At 50.0% G+C, this 23,687-nt stretch overlaps 5 protein-coding genes across 5 annotated transcripts; 2 read left to right on the top strand and 3 right to left on the bottom strand.

The window, feature by feature from the left end:
* Window positions 1-2,121: 2,121 nt before the first annotated feature.
* Z518_10930 (uncharacterized protein) lies at window positions 2,122-2,652 on the bottom strand (the record flags this gene model as incomplete). The annotated part of the gene is made up of 1 exon (XM_013411439.1): window positions 2,122-2,652. One exon carries the CDS (start codon window positions 2,650-2,652, stop codon window positions 2,122-2,124), a length of 531 nt encoding a protein of 176 aa, XP_013266893.1.
* A 681-nt stretch (window positions 2,653-3,333) lies between these two features.
* On the bottom strand, window positions 3,334-5,388 carry Z518_10929 (uncharacterized protein; the record flags this gene model as incomplete). The annotated part of the gene is made up of 1 exon (XM_013411438.1): window positions 3,334-5,388. One exon carries the CDS (start codon window positions 5,386-5,388, stop codon window positions 3,334-3,336), a length of 2,055 nt encoding a protein of 684 aa, XP_013266892.1.
* Window positions 5,389-7,895: 2,507 nt separating this feature from the next.
* Z518_10928 (uncharacterized protein) lies at window positions 7,896-9,580 on the bottom strand (the record flags this gene model as incomplete). Its single annotated transcript, XM_013411437.1, has 5 exons — window positions 7,896-8,261; window positions 8,313-8,603; window positions 8,663-8,991; window positions 9,055-9,200; window positions 9,261-9,580. 5 exons carry the CDS (start codon window positions 9,578-9,580, stop codon window positions 7,896-7,898), a joined length of 1,452 nt encoding a protein of 483 aa, XP_013266891.1.
* Window positions 9,581-10,663: 1,083 nt separating this feature from the next.
* On the top strand, window positions 10,664-13,523 carry Z518_10927 (uncharacterized protein; the record flags this gene model as incomplete). Its single annotated transcript, XM_013411758.1, has 6 exons — window positions 10,664-11,152; window positions 11,229-11,495; window positions 11,543-11,767; window positions 11,822-12,273; window positions 12,334-13,099; window positions 13,176-13,523. 6 exons carry the CDS (start codon window positions 10,664-10,666, stop codon window positions 13,521-13,523), a joined length of 2,547 nt encoding a protein of 848 aa, XP_013267212.1.
* Window positions 13,524-20,133: 6,610 nt separating this feature from the next.
* On the top strand, window positions 20,134-21,672 carry Z518_10926 (uncharacterized protein; the record flags this gene model as incomplete). Its single annotated transcript, XM_013411757.1, has 1 exon — window positions 20,134-21,672. One exon carries the CDS (start codon window positions 20,134-20,136, stop codon window positions 21,670-21,672), a length of 1,539 nt encoding a protein of 512 aa, XP_013267211.1.
* Window positions 21,673-23,687: the final 2,015 nt, after the last annotated feature.

Here is a 23,687-nt window from a genome sequence, read left to right as displayed (position 1 = left end):
AATGAGAGGGAGGAGGGAAAAGGTAGAGATGAGCAGAAGGACGGCAAAGTTGTGATTGGGTTGGAAGAAGTGCGCAGAGAGGAGGAGTAGCAGCAACAGCGCGATCTGTGGCAGAGTGTGAGTGGAGGTGGAAAAGTGCGCTGGCGTAAAGTCGCGGGTTGCCGGACTGCGACGGCAAAGCACCGCTTGAAAGTGCTCGACTTTGCTTTGGCCCCGGGGCCTTTTGGATTTGCGCTTGCTTGAGGCTGGTCTTCGCTGCTGATCAAATTCAGGAAGAACTCTGAAGCAGGCACTGAGGCTTGGCCCAGTCTCGATGATAGGCTCTCATCCTGTCAACGGAAGTCGACCAGGTGAGCAAGCCAGGTGGACGCCAGCTATGAAATGGGCACCCCCAAGGTGGCAGAGTTAGTGGGAAAGCGCCTAAACCTGCCACGGTAAAGTATTCGTCTAGCCGGTGCCATAATCCCCTCATTCCGCCTAGCCGACTGCTAACCTGGCCGAGTAAACAACTACTAACCCTGTTCCTCTCAATTTCCAATTTCGCGGACTTCGCTTCCCTTCGTTGGTCCTGCTCCGTCTCACAACCCAGTCGTCTTGTCTCTGTTTTTAATTTTTGAAACAACCAAAGCCCAGACAGATGCTCAATTTCACTCATCACCAACATCCTCCTCCAGTCACATGTGTTTCGGAGCAGAAGCGGTCCAGAATCGAGATCGTCCTTGCTGGGCATCGTGGCCTTTAGTACACCTACGCTTGATTGACTACAATAACAATGCAAGATTGCCACTGTATCCTCCCTGTGCCTGATTGAGAGCAAAAAAAGACGTCCCGAGACTTACGAGATTCAACGGGTGAGGTCAATCGTCATGCATTGGGACACTAAAAAAACATCGGAAAGGGAAACTATTGAGGGAGATTGCATGGCGTCGCAGCCCATTTCGCGCCAACCTTGGCTTTTTACCCTTGTCCACTCAATTCATCTCGGTGACCACTCGTCTCGCAAGGAACGTCCTTCTTTTCGCTCGGTTTTCAAAGGCACAACCCCGACCGATCAGCCAGTCATTTTTCCTCCTATCGATCTTTTTCATCAGCGACATTTCCCTCCGGCAAACTTCCGTTTTCCCACCCCCTCGAGATCTTTCCGAATAGCGTCATTCTGTCAGCCGCCTTTTAAACGTGGCTAGTTCTGGACTTGTCCGTTACTGATCATTCAATGGACTGCAGGTACTTCGGCTTGTCGAAGTTTGGGAGTTGTACATCTTTGCTAGAAAGAGAATTGGGAAATCCTTTCTGACGATAAGACAAGATCAGGGGTCTCGGATGCCTTCCAAAATTCAATCTTCACACATGGCGATCTGAATACCTCGATCTAAAGAGTTTTCAAATGCATGAGTGTGCTCGCATGATGGTCGGGTGCGAACTTGCGGGAAGCTCCCTCGAAGACGTTGACGATCTGCGGCTCATGATGACTTTTCTATCTGGCTCGGGCGCTTCACTTACGTCCAGTTCATCCATTTGACCGAGACTCTGAAACTGTTCATCAGCATCGATGCTTGTCAGATGACACATACGGATTCACACGTGACGGGTTGTCCTACGTACAACGCCTGGCCCCCTTCCATAGTAAGGCTACGAGGTTATCAAATACAATCGCATCACGTCTTATGTAATATGACACATTTTCCGGGTATCCATAGTCCATAGTTATTCCTACTATGATCTTCATTTCTTCATCCTCTCGTAAACCGGGTAGTGATACAGCCCGTGTTCAGCTCTCGACCGCGCCTCAATCCAAAAGTCAATCCACAATGACCCCTTACATACTTTTGGTCCAAATGCTTTTTGTGAAAGAAAACGTTGCCGAACACGGTTTTTCCAGCTCGTTGTCCCTTTTTCTGGCGAATGAACACATTTTAGAACCTCCGTCACTCTTTCTGGCCGAAAATGCCCCTGACTTTCCCAAGCCCTTTCTCACGCAACCTTCATCTTTTAGCCCCGGCTCTTTCTGCAGAACGTACGCTGGCTCTACTTCTCCTCCAAATATCCGGTGCAGATTCTGTCTGTTGATTTCTTAAGACTAACCCAATGTTGGAGTTAGAGTTAGAAGTGACCTTGCTTACTCTACCCTGGACGAAAGTCCGGCTTGGGCATCTCCATCCAGGCCGCGCGCGCAGGAATGTAGGCAAGACCGGCGTAAGAGGGCAAGTGCTGATCATCGTGGTAGAATGGAAGCGGCGAGGTTGATGGGGAGATCGAGGGCGTAAAGCGATGACGTCGGTAATATGCGCCAGAGAAGTCGTGCCACTGATCATAGCCTCCGAAGAGCGGCGAGAGAGATTCCGCCTCGGCCATGTGTCGGCGCGGTGTAAGGAGGGATGGGTAGGGCTTGGTGCTGGACTTGAGCCCGAAATGGGTGTTGACGATGGTAGCGAGGCTCAGAGTCAGAACGTGAAGATGTCGTAGACGATCTCTCGGAGGGTGGTCGCATGAGTTTTCCGCTGAATGGTAGCATTGGGCCCGACAATGGTGCCGATGATATCTTAAATAATTCAGCTGGTGTCCAGCGTTTCTTTCGTAGCCGGTCTGGCCGGTCTCGAGTTCTGAGGAAATCCTTGTAATGGCTGCGGAGCGAATCAAAGCCCATGTGGGCATGAGGCGCGGCTGGACTATGGTATTCAAGGAATCTTCAACTCCCCAATGCACCTATCTATCATTCCAGAGCAGGATGAACGGAAACGAATTCTTGGAAGAGGTCCAGAACGGTGGTTGGTGTCGAAGGAACAACTTCGTCTGAAAATACTTCCCGGGTCTCAGAGGAGGCACACATACCAGACGGATGTGCTCAGTAGTCCGCATAGGCGGACATGAACAGGATTATTTTTTCCTCATCTGATACCTCAGTAATTCCCCCCTGCACCGAACGAAAATAGCTCCTCTGTTGGCTGTGATTGAGTCGGAGTCTCAACTGGTCCCGAATTGTAGCGAGCAGAAACCGATGCATTCAGTGAGGACTGGTATTGGAGCCTCGGCGGAAAAATATAGAGGGACTACGAATCAAGCCGAATCTCTGGCCAGGAAGGGTTGAAGTGCATACTTTAATTGGAAACACGCAAATTCTAGCGTCTGAAGTGTCAAGTCCAAATAGTGGTTGGTCCTTCAGACCATTCCCTCACTAGGAGTTGATTCATTGTGACGACCACGCTCTCATCTACGGATTGTTGAGGTCTGGTTCAAGAGCGTACGAGTCGAAGAGATGGACGATGTAACTGAAGTCGATTGGGGCGACTCAATATTATCGTAGAGGAGCTCCAGCCCCGGTATACGGTTGATCGATTAGTAGACAAGGTTGGATGAAGAAGTTGAATCGAGCGACAGCAAAGATGGAGCAAGGTTCAATTTCATGGCAGCCTCAATGGCATCCAAGCTTGCCATGAATTCGTTGGCTATAGCCGCCACTTTTTGTGCAGGGATAGGTGATTTCTGCTCATCGGATGCGATAAAATCGTCTGGAACTTCCACTATCCGAGACGACAAAGGGTTGCCCCAGTGCCTTCCATGTATGGATTCGAACTCTTCTTCACAAGTCATCCCGAAGATTTCCTCGTCTGAACGGCCTCGTCCCTCATGCTCTGGAGAGTATAGCTGATCATTTGGTCCCTCGGAACTTCCATAGGTGCTGTCGGTTTCATCATCCGAATCTGTTTTTGGCCCGACCTCCTCATTGTCAGATGGATCTGGAGAACTTGTTGAAGTGGCGTGGGACTGACTGAGGTCGGCACTTCTGGAATGGCCAGCAATTGACCGTGTCAGCCAGGAAGTCGAACATTGATGGTTGATGGTGGGGATGTCGTTGATAGTGACGTTCTCCTCCACCAAAGCAATCGTCTCATTGTAGTCAACCACCTTTTCAGATGCAGTCGTGCCGATTTCCGAGGGCTCCTCTTCATCGTCGTCGCTGTCAATATCGTCTTCCCATTTGGCCGAGGGTGGCGGGCAAGTAGCATAACATTTCCGCTCGAATTCATCTCTGGGGACAGGAGCCGCCGCCAAAGGCAACGGAGCAACAGTGGGCTTACCAGAAGTCTGGCCCATCGTGGCCTGAAAGGTAGTACTGGCTCTGGCAGCAACAGAGTCTTTTTCTTCAGCCCCAGTTTTGGGGTTTGCGGTGAGTCGTCGTCGAACCTGACGGAAGATGGGGGGATTCTCGACATCTTCGTACGAAATGCAAGCAAGGCCAAGTCTTGATTTGACTGGTTCCCGCCTCATTCGAGACTGTACTGCGGCCTTGCGGGCTTTGTCGATCTCGAGCATCTCCTCCGTGCCAGTGGATAGGATGTCTTCTCGACTACGAAACCCCTTCGTGCAACCGTTGACAATGGTCCAGCCTTCGACGTATGCGTTTGGATCTAGAGGATCCACTTCAGGGTAGTCTTCATCCTTACTCCATCGGTCCATGGTCCACCAGCCCGCACGGCTGTAGAATTTCAGGCACTGTCCAATGACAGCGTTCTCGAGTGCTGAACCTCGTAGTTTGTTGAGAACGTCCGCATCACCGTAATAGAGAACCGGGTCAAGGAACAGAGAAGCAGACGAGACTGTCGTGTGAATCCTTAGGTCCCGGGGATCCGTTTTCGCAAAATGCTTTGGCGACGACTTGAGTACGGCGATGATCGCAGCAGGAGTCGTCGACGACTTGTCATAGACCGGGCGGCCGAAGAAGTTGAAATGGTGGACGCACTCTCCAATCAACTCCTTGATCAGGCAGTCTTCATACTTTGTATGTCCATCGATTGACTCAAGGAGCCGTCTTTGGCACTGGGCGTACAAAGATTCTGCGCTGGGTTCTGCTTCCGGTTCCTGAGGAGGAAATCGTGCAAGGGAGCGAACAGGACAGAAGACATCTGGCACGGCGTTGTCTTTATTGCTGCTGCTGGGGAAGTAAATCCCGTGCGGATATAAACCGTTCTGTTCCCGGTCCTCCTCATAGGCTCGAACCCTCGAATCCATAAATCGAGCTTCCGCGTCGAAGTCTTCCTGAGATTCAAAGACGTATGGGCACCAATCATGTGCACCTGGAACAAAAGCGTGCGCTGTCGGGCTCAGTGAGGAGGAGGATGCTTCTTCGAATGGCGCAGGCTGAGAATTTGCAGATGTAGAGGGCGTCAGGGTGGGTATGTGCTCTTGGTTGCGAGGCATAGACTCCATGGCGGCAGCGCCGAGTTGCTCTTCATGGCATCTTAGAGTATGCTCTTGCTGACCAGGCACAAACATTCTTGCATGAGCACTTAATGTCGATAGAGCGTATTGAAATCGACCCTCTGCTTGGCCGACGATGAACTCGGAAGCTTGAACGTTCCACGAAAGCTGGTGGTCCTCCTCTGATATCATGTTGGTATTGTTTTATGTTTGATATGGATAGTCGATGTATTCCGGAATTGCAGGGTGGTCGAAAGGCGTAAGATGAGCCGGCGGCGAGAATCTGTCTAGGTAGCAGGAGGGAATTAAAGAGGGCGAAGAAGATTTTGGCATGTTCATGAGGACCTCTGCAATCAAATGTGAAACTTCAGGAGTAGACGTGTGATCTGGTTCAAAATATTAGACTCTACTTTTTTGTGTCCCGAGGCCTCATTGGGTACCATTGCAATAGACGTAGTAAGGTGGACTCAGGAGGGTCCTTGGCCAAAAGACTCTTTCGCGCCTTGTTAATAAAGGGCAGAGTCCTACGCTGCACATTCTCGGTAGTTGAGAATATTCGAGTCCTGCTTGATGATGGTAAGAGATCAGAATGGGTTGATGTTCAAAGTGTTGTTCGTGGTGTAGGTTGGTTGGATTGAGTTTGTTGTGGGGTGTAGAACATGAACGACAATAGGAGTGCGTACCACCTTAGAAGCAGTCCATGTTACGTTGAGTGTGAATATCGAGGCGATGACTGCATTAACACAGGACAGACGTTGCTGGATCATCACCAAGGCAGTGTTGCGCAGTCGACTGAACGAGGGGATGGAATAATTGTTTTCATCCTGCCTCCGCCTGTGCCTCTGCGAATTTCAAGCGATGCGTTGTATGATGTCCTGAAATCATGTTTCCGTGTGATGTCCGAGGCGACGTGGGAGGGGAGCAGAATGGCAAGACAACATTTCTCTTCAGCAAATTCCCTTCTCCGTTCAACGCTTAGCCATAACGGTCAACGAAAGTTACAGCAACAGCGCTTGTGATAGAGAACCCAGCAAGCCCTCATCCGACGAAGTGGAGTACATTTGCTTTGGCCCAAAGAGCGTGTGATATGTGGCGACGCCAAGGCTTGTAAAGACCTTCGGAAGCGTTGTAAGTATAGAGTCTGACGGTCCCCTGGACCCCTTCGAAATAGGACGCGTCCTCCGTAAAATTACAAGCGCTCAATTACTCAGTCAAGGACCAGGATTGGCTATGGCCAATTCTCCTACAATCATCCTATGATACAACCTATTGTCCTCAGCTTGTCAATAGATGTTCTCGAAGGGCATATCGAGAGTCGTAATATCTGATCCTCTCCTGACCGAGCCCATACTACTGTGTTGCCTCTCGTATGGCGACGTCATAAGCATGACGGCAGATGTACTACGACAAGAACTCAGCCGACACTCCACGATGGCTTCGAGAATCCTCCTGTGCTGATGAGGCAGCTGTCTGCGGACACCAAAGGTCAAAGTTTCACATGGATGACATGATTGATCCTGGTAAAATGCTCAATTGGTAATTCCATCTATGACCGCGCCGCTGTTGACCTGCGTCCTTGCCTTGAATCGAGTCTACTGGCGCTTCAGGATATTTGGCACTCTTGGCCCCGATGACTACTCGACGATTTGGCCATGGTGAGTGAAACTTCGCTTTATGTGTTTTCATATCTGTTCAGGGATGCTTGATAACTTCCAGACTTTCCTCCTTGCTCAATGTGATGCACATCTTTGGAGATCGTCTCTGGTTCGTCCACATATACGGGCCCAGTCACATATCTGCCGCAAATGATGTTTGATGCGTTGATTCTGAAATTTCCCGGCGAGTGCTCGTATCGAGGACGAAGAAAGGGAATATGTCCTATCATATTTGAGAAGAGTTCATAAAACCGAGGAGGTATGATTTAGACGTGAGATGGCCGGCGATACCCTGATCGAATCCGGAATACATTACGAACTTCGGAAGCGATTTCTATAAACACAGATCATTTTTCCTGCTTGAGCTTCATCATAGTGAAGTTTTCGTCGCGGATGGCACAAAGGGGGTCTGTCGCTTCGGACCCCTCCAAATTCTCTTTCCTTCCAAAGTTTTCACGAGCGGATTCAATATAGACGGACCGAGGTTCTGTTTCGATGGCAAGGGATGAATACAGTCTGCTGGCAATAATGGAGGCTCAGTAACTAATAAGAGGATAGAGCGTAGTGTTTAATGGATGTAGCTTGCTTGGACGAAGTGGATATGTTTCTGCAAGAATATTCCTTGAGTCGGTTGAGATCTGCTCAAAGGTATGACATTGTTGACCGAGACCGTCAAGGTTCAAGACGGTGACTGAGATTTAGCGCACGATCCGGTCTCGGTACAAGAGAACAGATACGGTGTGCATTGCAGACCAGTAAATAATCACTGCTCGGTATAGCAGCATGGCTCGGTCGAGCATAATGACGGAAATACATCCTGCAACTGCGAAACTATCCGCCTCTGATTGGCCTCTGATCCGGCGTCTTTACCGTACAAGGTGGTGCCTTCCGGAAGCCGGGGAAACTAGTACTGATTAATCATATGGCAACCCCTCTAACCAAAGATATGCTCCGTGTTCATTAGATTCAAGGCACAAAGTTCACTGAAACGGCAACAATCAAGGAACAAAATGATGTGACGCCAAAGGCCATTCATTGTTCCTGTCATTTCAGGACCTCCATCACACCAGCATTGATAGCCTCCTCGTCACTGTGCATGCCTGCGGCCATGTTCACCTTCTTTCGTGATCTTCGGATCCAAAGTCTCCATCCAAGTAGAAGGCCAAAGGTCATTGGAAGGGCAATCACCCACAGTAACCAGAACCGTTGATTCACGTGAAATGAAGATGTGACCTCATCATGGTCAGTCGAAGGGTCCAGACAGGAGTCGGTGCTGAAGAACTGTGTTCCAAAAACTGTGCTGACTGTCGAAATGGGCAGAAATATCATGGCGAGAACAGAAAGTGTCCTCATGAAGTAGCTGTCCTGTTGCATGATCCGGCTGTCGCGCATGCTTCCAATATTGAACGCCTACACGATGTTAGGTCGGGGAAGAAGCGAGGGAATATGCGATAAACGAACCAGATTGATCAAATTCTTCAGCCGGTGTTCCACACTCAGCGTTCGTAGCCTCGTTGAATGAAACATCTCCCGGTGATGAAGCAATGCCTCGTGAGTGGCTTGCCAAATGACCGGATTCTTTTTACCAGTATCGGCATGGCACTGTATTGCGCGTTCGAGTGACCGGAGAGCAGCTTCTAGCCCTTCTATCAAGAATATGGTGTCCTTAGCGAACCTGTGGATCCGAGTGTAATCGAGTACAGGCTGATGAAAGCTGCTGTCAGCTAGCCGTGCTGAGTGGTTGAATATATCCTAAGTGATGTCTTCAATACCTAACCATATCTCCGGCTGTTCGCAATTGGATGCCGCACCTTTTCCGTTTCACGGGACCAGTCGTTTACAAGCCATGCGTTCTCATCAGTAAGCGCGTACCAAGACTCGAATGCCATGCTAATCAACAGATATGGATCGTAGAGGATGTCGACCCAACTGTCGGAGTGGAAAACGCGATTAATCGCTCTCCAGAACCCTGCCACCGGACCGAAACAGATGAGGGTAACTCGCCATGAAAGCTCTGGCGGTGACACACTTGCACCATTGTAGAGTGTGCCTGCTGGAGAGCAGTGCAAGATCAGCCCTGACTTGGCCCATGAAGACGCAGGTTCTGATGGGAAAACCCCCAGGAAATGGATCCACACGGCTGATTACGTCTCAAGTCAGTGTTTGCGGACAAGTAGTTAGCGCTTGATTAGAGCTGACGTACTTTCGGACCCGTCCTTCCCCTTTCTAATACCAAATGAATGAGTCACAGCACGAAGTCTCTCAGATACAAAGGCAGTAGGTATATCGTATCGGTCGACCAACTTCCTATATTCAGGCAGGCAGCTGGGGACATCCATGGGAGCGGTGCTGAGATAGTTAATACACCGTACGGGTGGGATGTAGTAAACCTTTATTTGGCTTACGTACATGATGCGCAAATCCCACCCGCCATCGCTGTCAAACGCGTCGACAGAGTCAGCTGGAGTAATCTGCGGTTCCTCACCTGCCAGTCGACTATTATTAACTCTCAAATGTACGTGCTGGCGGGTATTACCTCTCTGCCACTTCAAAAGAGTAAAGGGACTCGTGTCACCTAAGGGGGTGTCTGTTGGCTGACGATCTTGAACTCCACTGCGTCCCACATGAGAGCGCTCATCTGAGTTCTCTGTTGGTCTGTGGTGGCCATTCAACCCGGCCCTTTTCTCGAATTCTTCGATGGGAAAGGGATCCTCGATAAGGCTGGCCATAATTTACCCCTTGGCCTAGTTTCGCGATCGCCACCTCTTTCCGGATGTGGAGAACTAGTAAGGTTGTTAACACAGGAATAAGGTTGAGAATCAATGACAGGATACGAGATAAAAGTACAGGTGCTTTCTTTTTTGGGCGCCGTGGAGCCAGGATCCTACCACAAGTACTTGACCATGTGATTCCGCAAATGGCTCGCTCTGATAGGCTGGACAATTTCCTGAATGGCATCTTCTTCGACAACTCTACGACCTGTAGACTAGTCCAGACTAGGTCTGCTGTCTTAGCCACTGAAAGCCTCGAGAAAGTAGTGGCAAAGCAACGGGGTGCCACAGATACTATATATAGAGATACTTTTTGTTTGAAACAGGAGCCTTATTGCAGATCTACACGGCCTTATTTTTCTTCTTGAGACACGGGGTTGACCCGTGTTGATATATCAAGGACGAGCCGCATGCCTTTCGCATCATATTAGCATCTTGAACAAAACGTAAAACACCTTCCCTTCTTCTTGTGTTGATCTTTATGGTGAGAATCCGTCTGACACAAGGCTGAAGTACGACAGGTTAATAATCTTTCCATAGGCTTCGAGTCAACCAACCCGCCACTCTGATAATATCAACCCCGACGAGGAGCGAATCCAGGCCCTTCGGGTACTGAGCATACATCTCGTCCCTTTGGCGATCGTGCTAACCAACACATGTCTAGGCACAGCTTAAGTGGACAAGAAAATCGACATCAGGCGGTAGCAGAGAGAATAACACACCTTCTGACAGCAACCACCAAGGTTAGCACCATCACGGACTTCGGCAAGCTCTGTCAAAATAACTGTAGACATTCCCTCAGCTGCTGTGGACGCTGCACAAGGTGGGTTACCCGGCACAGGCGATCCACCTAATCCGTCTAGCACTCCTGAAGAAACATCGGCTGGAGCTCGTGTGGATTCTGCAAATCAGTCTTGAGCGTGCGGTATGTTTGTCTGTTTTCGTTCATCAAATTGCCAATTTTCATGTCTGACGTTCAGTCGAAGTCATTCCTGCGATCCTCAACGCGACCCCGATCGAATAATTCTAGCACTCTGCAACATGGCCCTAACAGAAGACGATTACCAGCTATCATCGGCAGCCATTTCGACCGCTGAAACGGATTGCCGTGGCTGGGTGCATGCCTGGGCCGACCCCGAATGCTCGTGGAGAGGCTGGTCAGGTGAATCTAGGCCTAGGGTTTACTACGACGCCAAACTCCGATACAAAGACGGTGATGAGTACTTTGCAGTGGATGGCCTGGGAAGGAGAATAACAGGACGCGTTCCATATGAATGCACGATCAATTCAGCTTCGGGGAAATTCCAGCGCCTCTGCGTCCAGACCAGAGACTCTTACTGCAAGCTTCCAAACAGTCCCTGGGATCGAACATGCATCAGGAATGCAGCGCCTAAACTCTTTCGGGTGGCACGATTTGCTCTAGCGGGTATCCCTCCGGAGCGAAGAAACAACATCGGCTCGTGGACTGGACAAGATTGGTTGTCTGTTGCTTGGCGTTGGGTCCCTGCAAGTCTCGGAGTTACGATCATTGTAAGTTTGTATTTCCTCCATACTCGCATGATCAATAGGGATATCGAAGCTTACAATTTGCTTTCAACATTGAAAGTTATTCCTACAACGTCAAGGCCAACCGCTGGGAAAGGAACTCAATGCTTATCTACCATTTCTATACAATGGCTATCGATATCCTCGCCTGGCTAGGAATTTCCGAGAAAACAGAGAGGACGTTCAGTCGCTGCGACCTGATGACCCTTCATGGCCCACTGGCAACATTGGAATATACCGGGTGCTGAGGCCTCGATACCTATGCTATCTCACGAAACCGGACGAGGATGGTGTTATGACATGGTTCGAGGCAAGGCCTGTACCAGATGTGAGTGAGCAACAGCGGTCGGGTTTGGAACCACTAATGAAATTTAGAATGACAATACGCCTTATGTTTTCATATCCTATACCAAAGCCCAGTTCCGTGGGGGCCAGAATTACAACCACCTTTTCCTTTGGGCGATCCACGCTACACAAGAGTACGCCAAGTCTATCAACGATGAGGAACGCCGTCCCAGGGCGTTTTGGCTCGACACCCATTGCCTACGTATTCTCGAAGGGGCGACCGACGAGGAGAGAAGAAGACTAGCTGATCAAGCCGTGAGACTGTCTAGCCCCACAAGTATTACAATGCGCCTGACTTAGATTTGTTAGATTTACAGCATGAGTGATGTCATCCGGGGAGCAGAACACACCGTCGTCCTTGCGAGACGGGCGGGCGATGAAATGCGCAGTTCGTCTGCCGTCTCCGACACCAATGAAGCATTACGCGAATGGGGCGACAGAGTTTGGACTCTGCCAGAGGTTCTCTTGAGCAAGGGAGACACTGTCACAGTCGTCGTGGATGGAGCACCCCCCACCAGGATTCGGAAGCTGCAGCTGGCACAAGCCGCCTGGACGGACGTTGCCCACTCAAGACAGTTGGTGGAACATTTCACCAACCTCCACCTGACGCGTCTGGAGCTTGTGAGCATCGCCCTGAGATGCTTGAAGAACAGAAAGTTAGAACTCGAGTACCAGGGAGACCGGAGCTATGCCCTTATGGGACTGCTTCGCGTTCGACCAGGAATCGACAGTACCGACTCATCATTCCAAGCATTCGCCAGGTAAGAGAACCAGGACACTGTCATCACTGGGCTTTTTAGAATTTGTTTTTAACTTTTCAGGCTCTCCCTACCTCAAGATAATGATCGGCTGATGGAGCGTTTGATATGCCTTCTTCCCAATGATTCATATGAGCCTTGGGATAAGATGTCAGACCAGTACAAATCAACCCTTTGGGACATATACCCTGATACGCAAGTTTGTGGCATTGGAGAGAACGACACCATCATCATAGACGGTTTCAAGGGGGCCATGATCCAGTGGTCTATGTTCAGCACCGTTCAAACAACCAAACGGATGACATGGTTCCGATTCATTATAACTCTGGCCACAATGATTGTCCCCATCCTGTTTTTCTTCGGGATACCCTTGGTGGCCATGGAACCCAATTCCGCTTTCATTATCTTCTTAGTGATTCCATCAGTAATTCTGCTAGCAACTCCGTTCTACGTCCCGTGTTTGTATACTGGCAAGCTGACCGAGGCTGAGCCTTGCCTATTCGGTGTTGAAGGCTACCTCCCACTACCTTTGATCGAGGAAATGCTCTTTGGCGAGAGGATGGATCGCATAACTTGGAGCGCATATGGATCGCCACTCTCTAGACACCGGTACCGACACGGTTATCGAGAGCGACATGCCCGAGACGATGTGGAAGGAGCTGCCAATCAACCATTTCTGGATTCAGCTGTCTACACTTATCCCGTCGAAGCGCTCGATCCTTGCTCCCCATGTCCCCAATGTGTCACCGGAGAGCAAGGTCGGGTTTGCACTCATCCAACTACAACATCAGTCGACAAAATGTCGAGAAGTCCTTTTGGTGAAATGAAGGTACGTAAGAACGGATTGATGTTGAAATCCCGCTTATTTTGCCTGTGATGACCACTCTGACTTGATGATATTACAGGTGTTCACGCTCATTGACACCCATTCAATGACTGCCACACTGTTCGAAGCTTATCGACCTCCTGTAATGCTGATGATCGGGGGATCCGAAGGTGGCATGAAGCGGGCTCTTGCATGTTCATACGACGTCGCCACGGGGACTTTATACCGCGAAACAGTCCTCCGAATACCCTCACGTACGGTTGACTGCATGCACTCTCTACAACGCGTCCGACTGGGGCTGAAGAATCCCCGCACAGGACAAGATGTTGAGGATGTTTCGCTCGGATCGTCATTAAGTGGTGGGTCCCCGTATGGCGAAGTATCTAACGGAAGTCCGCCATACGGCCGGTCAATGAATATCCCGTGAAGCTCGCGGGATGAAAGCAAATATCTTTTCTTGGGGAGAATTCTGCGCAAATAGAGACCGCCACGTCCTGTTAACTGGTCACGCACTGTCACAACACCATCTTTCCTGTATATTTGTGGATTCCTGCCAAGGTCCCTAGTTTACGCTAGGCTATATTCCTTTACGCACGATATATAAGTAAAGCGGCCCCCTCCAGCAGATAGCTCTGGTTAGCTTATACATTCTCTTCCCGCCGCTATAACAACACATACTGCGCTGTGTATTCCGCCAATAACAACCTCGAAATTGACACTAAATCGTGGTTAGCCTCCGAGGGGCCGATAGGATATTCCGCGGGGGTAAATGGGTAGCTTTGTATTTGCTCTCAAAACCTAGCCCTCACTGCGTTCGAGATTGCCAAGCCATCGAGATCATGTGATTTGTCTTTTTTTGACCAATCAGCAGCGATTTCGGCGACCAACTCCCAGGCCTCATCTCGACCAATCAACAGCGATTCCGCCGACCAATCAGCGACGACTCTAGTCACGTGAACAAAATTGATCCCTTGATAATTTTTCTCCCTCGGCCGGGGGGCCGAGCGGGGGTCGGAGTCTAGAAAAAGTTCCGCTCCACGCTACGCTTTAATAAGATCCCAGCTCTTGATTTGCCTAGCCTGATCCGCGATGCAGTGGTGCATATCGTGAAGGATGATGGTGCCGTCATCCTCCTCTTTAATGTCCAGTGAGACGCGCCCCTAGATCATGCTTACATCGTGTCAGCTTTGGACCAGTTGCTTGACATTCAGGTCGATGAAGAAACCCATTAGTTGTACATGAGGGAGGAGAGTATTTGCTATTGAAACACGGAGCCTTTTCTGCTGCCTGGTCGGGTTCCTGCAAACCGGCTTGACACGATAACAAATGTGGATGATAGACTCCCTCGAAAACCTCATAGGCCCACCAAGATCGAGATCCGGGATTTTGGGCGCATCCTCGCTCGCTATTGGTAGGATCTTTCTGATTCGGCGTGACTTTAATCAGCTAGGCTTGCGAAGGTGTTCCGGATGTGGACGTTGAATAGAAGAGTCTTTGGAGATGACATTATTCATATTAGGAGGCAAGGAATCGTGCAGAGATCGAAATTTTCTCTAGCAGTAAAAGCGACGGGCTGGACCTATGTCACATCAGACAACGATTTGCGTAGCGAACAAGAACCAGGGCATCCATCAATTACAGTCATCTGATCTCCTCGAACTGATGCCGTCGGTCGCCTTTAAATGGTGAAGAAGCATACCTGACACCAAAGTCCCCCTACTTCTTCTCCCTGATTCGCTTCCACAAATCCCGCTCAGATTTTAGCACCTTCATCCTCGAATTCGGCCTCGGCTCCGGGAGGCTGATCGAGCGGGAAACCATTGTCGCTGGGCCAGCGGGAAGGCCGAGTGCAGAACCTCTTGTGACCCAGCACAATGTCGCCGCTTCATCCAGAGGAGTGGGCGATTTCTACCATTGGTTCGGCATTCAACATCACAGCGTGAACAATCTCCTCGACGTGCAGAATCGCTTTCACCAACTCCATCAAGGCCCAATGTCTCCACCGTCGGTCCATGAGAAAGAGGCCCTTACCTCGGCCGTATCCACGACCGTGGCCCTTTAGGTGGTTTGCAAGGTTGAAACAACCCGGGGGATCCCATTGCCGGCCCATCCTATGCACGTGCCCCATTGTCAGCCATAGCGCATCGTATGTGAGTCTGGGATGGCAGAGCCCCCTTCTTCGAGGCGGGTGGGCGCGAGTTGCCACAGTGCTCGGCAGCGGCTAGCTCGACGACAAGAATCCTGGCGGTCGCCCCAGGGGCTGCGGCGACCGAGAAACTCCAGATCGAACGTTGAGATGAAAGAAACCGCCGAGGACGATCTGGGAATGTTTTGGTGGACAGAAGAGCAGACGGTGAAGAGAACTCGGCTGCGGGAGTAGGGGGCCTCCGGAGGTTGTAATTCAGGAGTAATTGCACAATAACTTACAACCTAGGCTTCGGTGGAACGTTTTCAGGGTTGCCTCTAGCAACAAAGGTCTTGAGATTTTTCGCCTAGAAACTCTTCAATTGAGAAAAACACCCTTAGTCGCAAGGCTGGATAAGATGTGATGTGTGGGGGGGTAGATATACGAGTGCCGCTTAACTCGTAAGGCACTCGTAGATGCATTCACCTGTTGCATAAATACCGTGCTCGTTCAAAATCAATAGTTGCCAGAATAGATTGTCATTTCTTTGACTTCCTCGTCGACTCAAGGGAACGAATATTTCCCTTAACCGCTCAAGAGAGTATTCATTCGTCGCCCGGCTTTTCTCTGTAAAGCCCCAGCTGCCGAACAATAGACAGGACCCCTTTACTTTGGAAAGGGTTACCACCCCTATGCAGGATACAGGGGAGGAAGAAGAGTAGAAAGTGTGTCGACCAAACGTGTATAAACCGGCATTCTGGCAAGGTCAGTTGCCAAACAGAGAGCCCATTCAATACATCTCAATTTGTAACCTTAGTTTGACGCCAGTGCTAATTGGGTGTCGATTTGGAGAGAAGAAACCAGCAATCAAGTGGTTGGTTAGGCAATTTGCCTCGATAGAATGACCAAAGGCATGAGAGCCTCGCCCGCCTTGCGAGGAGTTTATTCTGTAGCTGATCTCGTCCATGCTCCAGATATTCTCCAGAGCGATATTGAAGTGCAAAATAATCTCCGAAAGGGGGTTCAACCAAGCCTCAAATATGAGAGGGGATGGAGGCTTGAACTCTGCTTTGTTCCAACGGCTCATTGCGCCCGCAACGGTCGTTCTGTTGCGTAGTTGTTTACCCGCACTTCGATCTCTCAATGTATTTCGGCGCACTCCTGTGCCTAGTTGTAGCCTACCAAGATGGTGGATCAACAAAGTAGTTGGCGGAGTGGAGGTTGAGTTGCGGAGGATTTGTCACCCTAAGACCAAGGCCCTCGAATGATATTTCTAACGGGCTTCCCCAATAAGACTCATCTCCGAAATAACGCTGGTGCGCTTACCGATTGTACGCAGCAGCTCGTCAATAGTTAGTGGCCTTACAAAATTGATCGTCAGCAAATTGGATTTATGAGATGATGATCGGGATCCAACCTTAGGCTAAAGGTTTGGAAATGCTGCGGCAAAGTCCAAAGGTTACGAGAGTTTACGCTGGATCAGAATCAGTGGACCGTACCGACGATCAGACTCGATGTATTTAAAGGGAAGAAGGGACCTTGATGCCCATCTCTTGAGCTTTGCCTTCATATTATCTCTTTAGATATACAGCAAACTATCTATCACCAACCAAACCGTACAAAAGGTCAACGTGCAGCTCCTCAATTTGATACTAGCCGCCGCCGCCACCATGCTCGCAACAACAGAGGCCTGAAAATACCTCGATGTCGGTGAGAATCAGGACGATGCATGTACCCAGTTTGCTTGCGCCAGCCTAGGTGGAACTTTCCAGTATGGGGACGATTGTGCGGCCAGTTCAATCTCAGAGGTTCTGGACGGTTTCATGGATATCTGTCAGGACTGTGCAGGGCCTGTAGGAAGCACAGGCTGCCCCTATTAGCTAAGGATGACCTGGCTTAAGGTATGATATAGAAAACCTATTGGGTGACATGAACTAACCGTTTGAGAAGGAAGCAATAGGAGGGCCCTCTATCATGCGACGCCTACTTGTTTCAATTATATGCCTTCTAGCATGCAACAACTCTTTGTATAGAGGACTAGAGAAAGTTTGTTGACATTCTTGGTACTCTCTTTCGTCGACCACTCTCTTGCCGTTCTCGATCACATTTCAACGTCTCCACCAACAAAGCCGCAGCCTCGTCGCGATTGGATAACTCAATAGCGATCTCAGATGCCAAGATCGTTGGCCTCAACAGAATGACTCGGCACGGCCTGGCAGGGTACCTGAGCTCTTTTCTCTATAGTGTGTGTTATGCTTTTGGAATACAAGAGAGCCATATGAAGTCCGATTCCACAATTTCTCTACTGTGTACAAAACTCGGGATCATGTCTCCAACAATTCAAGGGAGATGATGATATTCTGTCAAACAGCTGGAGCCTACTGGAGTCTAGTGCCAAGAGCCCCTATATAGAAGGGCTTCCCCCTTTCCATAGCTGCAATCTATACACGAGTTATCACCCTTCTATCCCTCCTCTCAAAGTTTGACATATTCCATGCCTGGACCCTAAATTTCAAGCCTCCGCTGTCGTCCTTCGTGGGCATATGCACTTCAAGAACCATGAACCATGTGTGCATAATTACGATATCTTTCTGAAATACAGCTAATCTTCGCTCTCTCACAATATGGATATTGCTGTCACTCTTGGATGACATCGAGCCATGTATTCCCAGTCATGGAGACAGTCTGCCTTGCTTTAATCCTATAGGAGCAAGGGCCACGGATGTCCCTTGATCTACTACGTCGATACTTTCAAGCAGCCAGATTTCCTGAACAACTGCCCGCTGGGGAGCTTCTCATGCTCCTTCTTGAGGTGACGCATCTAGTTGACCATTCGTACAACCCCCTCCGCTCTTCCGCGCCGAAAAGTGTTACACGGCATATCAGGTGAGTGCCGTTGCCTGGGTCTGACTTGATTCTGAACAGGGGCCCAAATCGGCTCAGGAGCCCGAAACGACCCCTCGAACGTGTCAAAGGGTCCAATTCCAGTTCGACCACCCAAGGTTTGGGGGTCTTGCAAATCCAGCTTCGGGTTGGTTACCCGCGGCAAGTTCCTGGAGACAACAATGCGGACACAGGCCGACAAATTATAATCTAGTGCGTGGTGGGAGTGGGTACACATGCTCGTTTTTGCCTCCAGGAACTTGCCGCGAGCAACCGGCCCGAAACTGGATTTGCAAGGCTCTGGTGACCTGCTGGCCGCGCAACATTGTTCCTGGTCGCCAGACATATTCCTGACCTCGTGCCATTGCTGATCGTCACTTGAATCAATGCTACACGATGATGGAGTATCAAGGAATGCCAAGGAACGGAAGGGCAAGTGTGATTCAGTAGGGAATTGATGGAATTGACAGTCCTATAATGATATCGACTCGATCGCTTGGGGAGTCAAGCGATGATGGGTGAGATGAGCAGGAATAAGCCTGCGTCTCGCCCGGTATCTAGTGTCTTGGCAGGGGCCGCCCTGACATGGAGCGGGCTACATTATTCCCACAATCACCCGTATAGCGCAGAAAGTGACAAGGGAAGACTATCGAATGTAACTTCACGGCACAGAAACCACTACTGAGCAGACTATAGGCAGATACACCTGCAGTTTACCATAATGTATGCCAAACAAGCGAGTGCGACCTCGATGGGGCTCTCAACTTATGTGTAGAGGTCAAAGATCTTTATGTTTCGCTCCTGCGAAGGCGTAGAGGACTCTCTGAATCTATTGTAGCGGGGCGCTACGTGCATGGATTATGTAAGGGGAAAGCAGACAAGGGTGGGTAGAAAGTTGAAGAGTGCATCGAGTCTTAGTTGGTTTTCCAAGGAGACACACATACACGCTAGGAGGCACAGAACATAGAACGAAGCAAACAGAGCTTTGTGTGTGGTTACTCAATGATCCTGACAACGACATCCTCCCTGTGTGACAAGTACTCAAGTGCTAAACCGTTCATCACCTTTACACTATAAAGGATGGGCCCTCTTAGCAGGTCAACCTCATCTACATTCCCACACATATACATCAACATGAAGCTCATTACGATTATTGCAACCATGATTCCTACTATATTCTGTAATCGAGCCATTTACGATGCGTACTCTGGCCAGAACGAAGGGAGTCCAACAGGTTGCACAGGTGGAAGACAAGGACAAGTCACTCAGAGTGGCACGGGTAGGTCGAACTCTTGTCCCTATATATACACGTACAATGCCCATACTCCCTCCCTCCTTTGAACTTCTGTGGAATTAACATATCAACGTATAGGGACGAGTGGTTGTGCTACGGTGGGCCAAGCAGCTTGCGTGACGTTGGGTGACTACACGGGTACTGCGGGAGGATGTTCTATCGATGTGTTCTCAGACGCCGATTGCGAGGCCATTGTGCAAACAATCACTCTCTTTAACCCAGGCGATTTTGGGAATGTCAATTATGCTTCATTCCTCGCTGACTGCGATTAGTGAGGAACGAGCATAATAGGGTATCACAGAGCAGGCGACGAGAGACTTTGCAAAGCGTAACGTGCTATTTATGATAGTTCCTAAATAGTTCGAAATAGTTGTGCTTCCTTAGTTGGGTGAAGCAGTTGTTGAGCATTAATTATTCGCCGAATTGCGGTCTGTATGGCCATGAAGCCTCCGCTGTAATGTCGATCGGTCGACATCGTGATAGGCTACAGCTTGCCTAATTGAGCGAAAACGACACTGACTATAGTCATTTATCGCATGCTGAATTCGAATCTGCTTATTAGGAAATTTTGGTTCATTGGTGGTAGCTTGGCGTCAACCGACCCACTAGGCAGCAGTCATCATCTGCGCGAGAATGCGATTTGAGCCACTGACCGAAGATGAAAACACAATTTCGATCTTACCCAGGCTGCTTACTCACTCCTGAGCAAGTACCAGGTCTCTTTTTGGCTGAAAGATGAGCTACTCCAGCAGACAATTCTACCAGGATTACCGTTATTCGTTAGAAAAGGATTTCCTGACCTCCTTAGGTGAAAGGTTCCCATACGCTGAACATGGCGGGTACCGTCGATGGGGCGATGAGCTGCGCAAATTGACATTCGAGGACCGTCAGCCGAATGTGGCTGCTGTCAGTGACGATGGCAAATACCTCGCTATTGGCCTCCAGCACGAAATCCACGTCGTCGAAACGGAGACGCTCTCCGTGCAGCAGGTCCTTCGAGGACACGATTCTAGGGTTGACGCTCTAGCCTTTCAACCAGGAGACTCAGACACGCTGGTCTCAGCGGCGATGAACGTGTATGCCGGTTCCGCGCCCACGAAGCCAACGATTATATTCTGGAATCTGAAGGATCAAGCTTCGAAAGTTGACCTCGCCGGAGACGCAGATACCGTCGCTGCTCTAAGTATCACCGCAGCACAAGCTGTGGAATCGAAGCTCACCGCGGTTTCGCTGAATAAGACCGAACAGACTGCGATAAGCAATGCATTCAACCCAATAATCAGTCAAGCCCTCGCGAACCACAACATCATCAACTACCCACGATTACACGGCCGCCTCGTCACCTTATTCCAATCCAAGCCCCTCAGTCCCTCAGGCAAATGGATGCTATATCTGCCTGGCGACAGACCTCATTCGAACGACAAAGACGACAGATGGACTATCAAAATATACTCCACGGCGGACCACAAAGACCTAGCGACCCTCGCCGGGCACACCGACTCGGTCGTCTGGACAGGCTTCAACGTAGACGAAACGCTCATCGGCTCCGTATCCTGGGACAAGACCGTCCGCATCTGGATGTGGAGCCCTGAAAACGGCCTGGACCTGACAGGCATTTCTGCTTCTGAACCGCTGCTCAAATTCAAATTCGAAACTTCCGGGCAGAACTGGACAGGCGGCTTCTCCCCCGACTCGCGCTTCTTCGCCGCGACATGTGGTGACGGCACAATCCACGTCTACAATCTCATCGATGGCACCACGCTCTTCACGCATGACAGCGGCAAACGCTGGTGTCGAGCACTCGATTGGCATCTCGACGGCAGTCGTAATCTCCTTTGCGTAGGCGGAGGCCCGGGCGGGAAATTGCTGCTTTTTGATATTGAGACGCAGGCGGTGATTCAAGAACGTAAACTTGGCGTGGACCGCGCCAGAAACATCAATGAGCAGCGGCGTCGGTTCATGCCTCGTATGCTTGAAACAGGTGTTGTCCGGTTTATGGATCGCGGGCGTAAGGTCGTCGTCTTCACGAGCGGCGATGGATCTGCTGAGGTGTATGATTTGGTTGGGGAGCGGAAGTGGAGATTTGCAAGGGAGGGTGTTGATCAAGATTTGAGGACCGAGAAAACCACGAACGAAGAGGGTGACAACTTCGTTACTAGCATCGCAGGATTTCGAATGGAGATTTGGGAGGACTTGAAGAAACAGCAGATTATGCTTGCCACTATCGATGGTGATGCTGTGCGAATTTGGGCTGTGCCCATGACTTTAGATTGAAAGTGGACCAAGTTTGCAGATTCTTGAAGCAAATCAACTATGAACCCGCACTATACATATCTAGATTTGGACTTATTACAGATCGTGATTGTGGTTGCGATGTCTTTATGTAGTCAATTCTTAGTTGAGTTAGGCAAATACTAGATGGCAAAGCATACTGTTGGACAATCGCATTGAACAAATGCTAGCCAATCATTCACAACAGACTAGGATATATTGCAACACTCGCTCAATAAACTGTATCACCATCAACAGGCAGCAATGGTGACGTACGCTCGTTAGATAGATATATAGATGGGCTCTCACCTACACTCATGAGGGAGAGCCAGAGCACTCTTTCAATTGCACGAAGTTCAACAAATAGTCGTTCAGCTCGGCCCTTGCCAAAAGTGAGGCGATCTTTCGGCAGTATCCTGATCAATAGAATAGTTGAAATTGTCCCAGGAGCTCGACTTGGTGCCACATAAGATTAGTACGCCTTTTGCGAGTACAACTTCTTGAACTACCCACATTCTCGTCCAATAGGGACGTCGCCACATGGTCCACGGATTGGATCCGATGACGGTGCGATATGTGGCGACGCCAAGGCTTGTAAAGACCTTTGGAAGCGTTGTACGCTTCGTACACGCTTCGAAAGTATATAGTCTGACGGTCCCTTGGACCTCTTCGAAGTTCTCCGTAAAATCACAGTGGCAAGGGGAGTGCCCACGTGACACTGCCAAGCCATAGGCTTACGTGATTGGCCAACAAACCGCTCTTGGCGTCGCCACACAAAGCAAATCAACGCAGGTTGCAGGGAAAGCCTCCCGCCGAATTTGGCGGTTGGCGCCGCCGCTTTTGGAGGCGTTTTTCCCTCGATGCCAAGAATGCTAACCAGGTCTTTCCCCATCCCAGACTGACTTCCCACTACGTATCATCACCGGGGCCAGAAACAGTCCCCGTCAACTCCTGGGTACCTTCGACCGCACCGCCCCAAACATGGCGCCTCGAGGACGTGGAGAGAGAGTCCCTTTGGGCTCCCTCATAATGCCACAGAGAAAGAAGCCTTTCTCTAGCCTTCATAACATCACTGCCGAATTGCGTCGCATCAAAGTCTCCTTTCATGCATTCGACCGGCTCCACCCAAATTTGCGTTCGATCTAGCCGCCGAAAGCTTTTTCTTTCTCCTTTTTGTAAGAGATACTTTTTCTCTGACTTTGCTATCCTACGCGCAAGCGATTGCCTCTTCTGAAAAACAGTTTTAGCTTCGCTCGCTCCATGCGATAAAACCCGACAACCTGCTCGAGTATGTGGTCCAGCACTGCTGCTCTAACCGAATCATCGTGAGCTGTCGTGGTTGGGAGAGTCGTAAGGACCAGTCTTGTAATCACTGCTTATACAGCTTCACAGGCGACGCGCTCTTCCTGACATCGCTCATTAGTCCTAGGATCGATGGCTCCGTATCGAATGCCTACTGGCCAAGCTGAGGGCAGTCGGTTTGCATCCAGAACTGGAAGATATTGCTATACTTCCGCTCAACAGGCTGTCTGACTCCGGATGGTCCATGGACTGGATCCGATCAGGGGGTCTGGCAAACAAAGGCGGCATTCTACCCATTCCTAGGTGGGCCATGGATTGGATCCGATGGGGTCAGCAACTGTGATCACGTGATTCGTCAAACCTACCTCATACGGTCCAGTGACGTAAGTCACTGGAGTCTTTGTTGAACACATGTCGAAACAGGAAACACTGGCTTGGCGTGTCGCGTTCGCCATGTCACTCCTGCCGTGCTACTTTAAGACAACTCGCACCCTCAAACCTTTCTACTCATTGGCATGCTCTGAGAGAGATGAGCCGAACCAATCAATCAATCATTTAACGGACTGAACAGTCTATCAGCATCAACGCCTTGCCCTCACGTACTCTTCCTCCGCCGTCATACTCATCTTCATCTTCTCTTGTCACCCGATCCATCACCGCCTCCGCTCCCTGCCTCTCTTCCCATTACGTCCCCGGCCATTCTCGGTAGCGTCACG

Source organism: Rhinocladiella mackenziei (genome assembly GCF_000835555.1).
Source record: "Rhinocladiella mackenziei CBS 650.93 unplaced genomic scaffold supercont1.10, whole genome shotgun sequence".
NCBI classification, from domain to species: domain Eukaryota; kingdom Fungi; phylum Ascomycota; class Eurotiomycetes; order Chaetothyriales; family Herpotrichiellaceae; genus Rhinocladiella; species Rhinocladiella mackenziei.
This window is presented reverse-complemented; position numbering and strand designations above follow the sequence as displayed.